This window comes from Capsicum annuum, chromosome 4, assembly GCF_002878395.1.
Source record: "Capsicum annuum cultivar UCD-10X-F1 chromosome 4, UCD10Xv1.1, whole genome shotgun sequence".
In the NCBI taxonomy this organism is placed as follows: domain Eukaryota; kingdom Viridiplantae; phylum Streptophyta; class Magnoliopsida; order Solanales; family Solanaceae; genus Capsicum; species Capsicum annuum.
Window position 1 is genome coordinate 160134820 of NC_061114.1, and position 1813 is coordinate 160136632.

The 1813-nt window shown below is 32.3% G+C and overlaps 1 protein-coding gene across 1 annotated transcript; it reads right to left on the minus strand.

Annotated features, from left to right (window-relative positions):
* Positions 1–393: 393 nt before the first annotated feature.
* Positions 394–750, minus strand: LOC107867786 (ATP synthase small subunit 6, mitochondrial). Its single transcript, XM_016714198.2, has 2 exons — positions 551–750; positions 394–440 (listed from the first exon to the last, which is right to left on the minus strand). Exons 1-2 carry the CDS (start codon positions 669–671, stop codon positions 394–396), a joined length of 168 nt encoding a protein of 55 aa, XP_016569684.1. The 5' UTR covers positions 672–750.
* Positions 751–1813: the final 1063 nt, after the last annotated feature.

Genomic DNA, 1813 nt, shown 5'->3' on the forward strand with positions numbered 1-1813 from the left:
CTATCCTGAAAGGAACAAAATCCTTATTGACCATTAAGTCCAAATTCACTACAGTATCCCACACCTAAGAAGGTCACAAAAACTAACAAGTCACACACTTTTTTCATACAAATAACCTATAGAAGCACAGGTTCTTAAACATTTTATCCCTCTTCATGTACAAATACCCTACTGAAATACAGATTAACCTAGCTCTATAAACATTTCATCCTTCTCTCTGCCTTACAAATTAGGTCGATTAACTAAGCTCATTAAGCAAGGTACGTTGACCATTCATTAACAAACTAAAAACACCGTAAGCCAGCAATTAATTCAATCATAATATACCATTCATCCATTCCCAATCAATACGAAGTAGATCCACAAAATCAAATTTCAATCTATAAATAAAACTTACTTCTTATGCCTCTGCGCAAATCGAGAGTTCTTCCTATCCTCCTCTACCAAAAAAAAAACATCCATTACGTAGATCAAAATCAGATCTAATTAATAAAAAGCAATTAGACATTGTAAATATACATGTGGAAATCAATATTAGACTACTGCATACCAGTGAAACCGAGGGAGAGCTTAGTGATGATAGTGCCGGTGACGGCGAAACCAACGAGGAATGGCCAGTTACGGCTCCATTCACGACGGAAGAAGATTGGCCATGGATCGAATTGCCTCATTTTCTTTTCCTCCTAGTTTAGGTTTTCTGATGTGTTTTGGTTAAATGGAAAAATGTTGCAGGTGTAGCTTGTAGGTGACAAGGTAGGAAGTGTAGTTTATACTATGGGCCAAAGCTAAAGTGTTCTGTGATCAAATCTCAGGCCCAATTATGAATGGGCCGGTAGAGCTGACACTTTGGAGTGTCGTTCCAAACTATTTCGTCTTCAATTTTGGCCCCCGCAAATAATTTTGGATTGTTTTAAAAAAATGATCTTGTTATAAATGTATTACTATATGTAGTGTATGTCTACTTTATCACATATATTGTGAATGTCTATTTATGAAAAAATTAGATACTTCAAGATTAGTTTTTTTCCCTATAAATAAACTGTTGAATTGTATCGAATCCATTTTCGATTTTAAAGAGGTTTTCTTCATTGTAATTGACACTTTCAAAAAATCTCTCAAGAGAAATAATAATCACTCTCTCTTCACTTTCTATTCTTCTTGTTCTTACTTTATATTTCATAACATGTTATCAGCATGAATCTCAAATTAACTGAGATAGATGCACAAGGAATTTTGGTGTTTCTCATATGGCACGAGTTAAGCACGGTAAAAATAAGGTTAGTGGCACAAGATCATGTCACAGAACCTTCTAAATATAATTTTAAGTTGTGTGTCATTTACTGTTAGCGAAGAATTAATACAAAATTAGTTCTCGTGCTTCTTATCATGGACCAAAACTGGCTCAATAAACATATTGGGAACTAGAAAACCTTGCTATTAACTTGATGCAATATCAATATTTTTGTCTTTTATAAAAGAATGTTGTGGATAGTTATTTAACTCTTTTGGTGACATAACTCAGCAATATAATTTTGTACTATCATATAATTTTTGGCATTAAGAATAAGTTGAATTAAATAAAGAAAGTATGTTAGTACGTACTGCAAGCATGTATATTTATAGATGAAATCTATTTCTTTCTCTTTTACACGTGAATCTTGAACAATTTTTTATGGAGTTCTTTTATTTGCGTAAAAGTTTTATGCAGTTATTAAAGTTTTACAATGAATCATTAATATCTAAATTACTATCCAAGTATGGACTTATGTGGTATATAAGATTAATGATAAGACGGTGAATTTAATTTCATCTC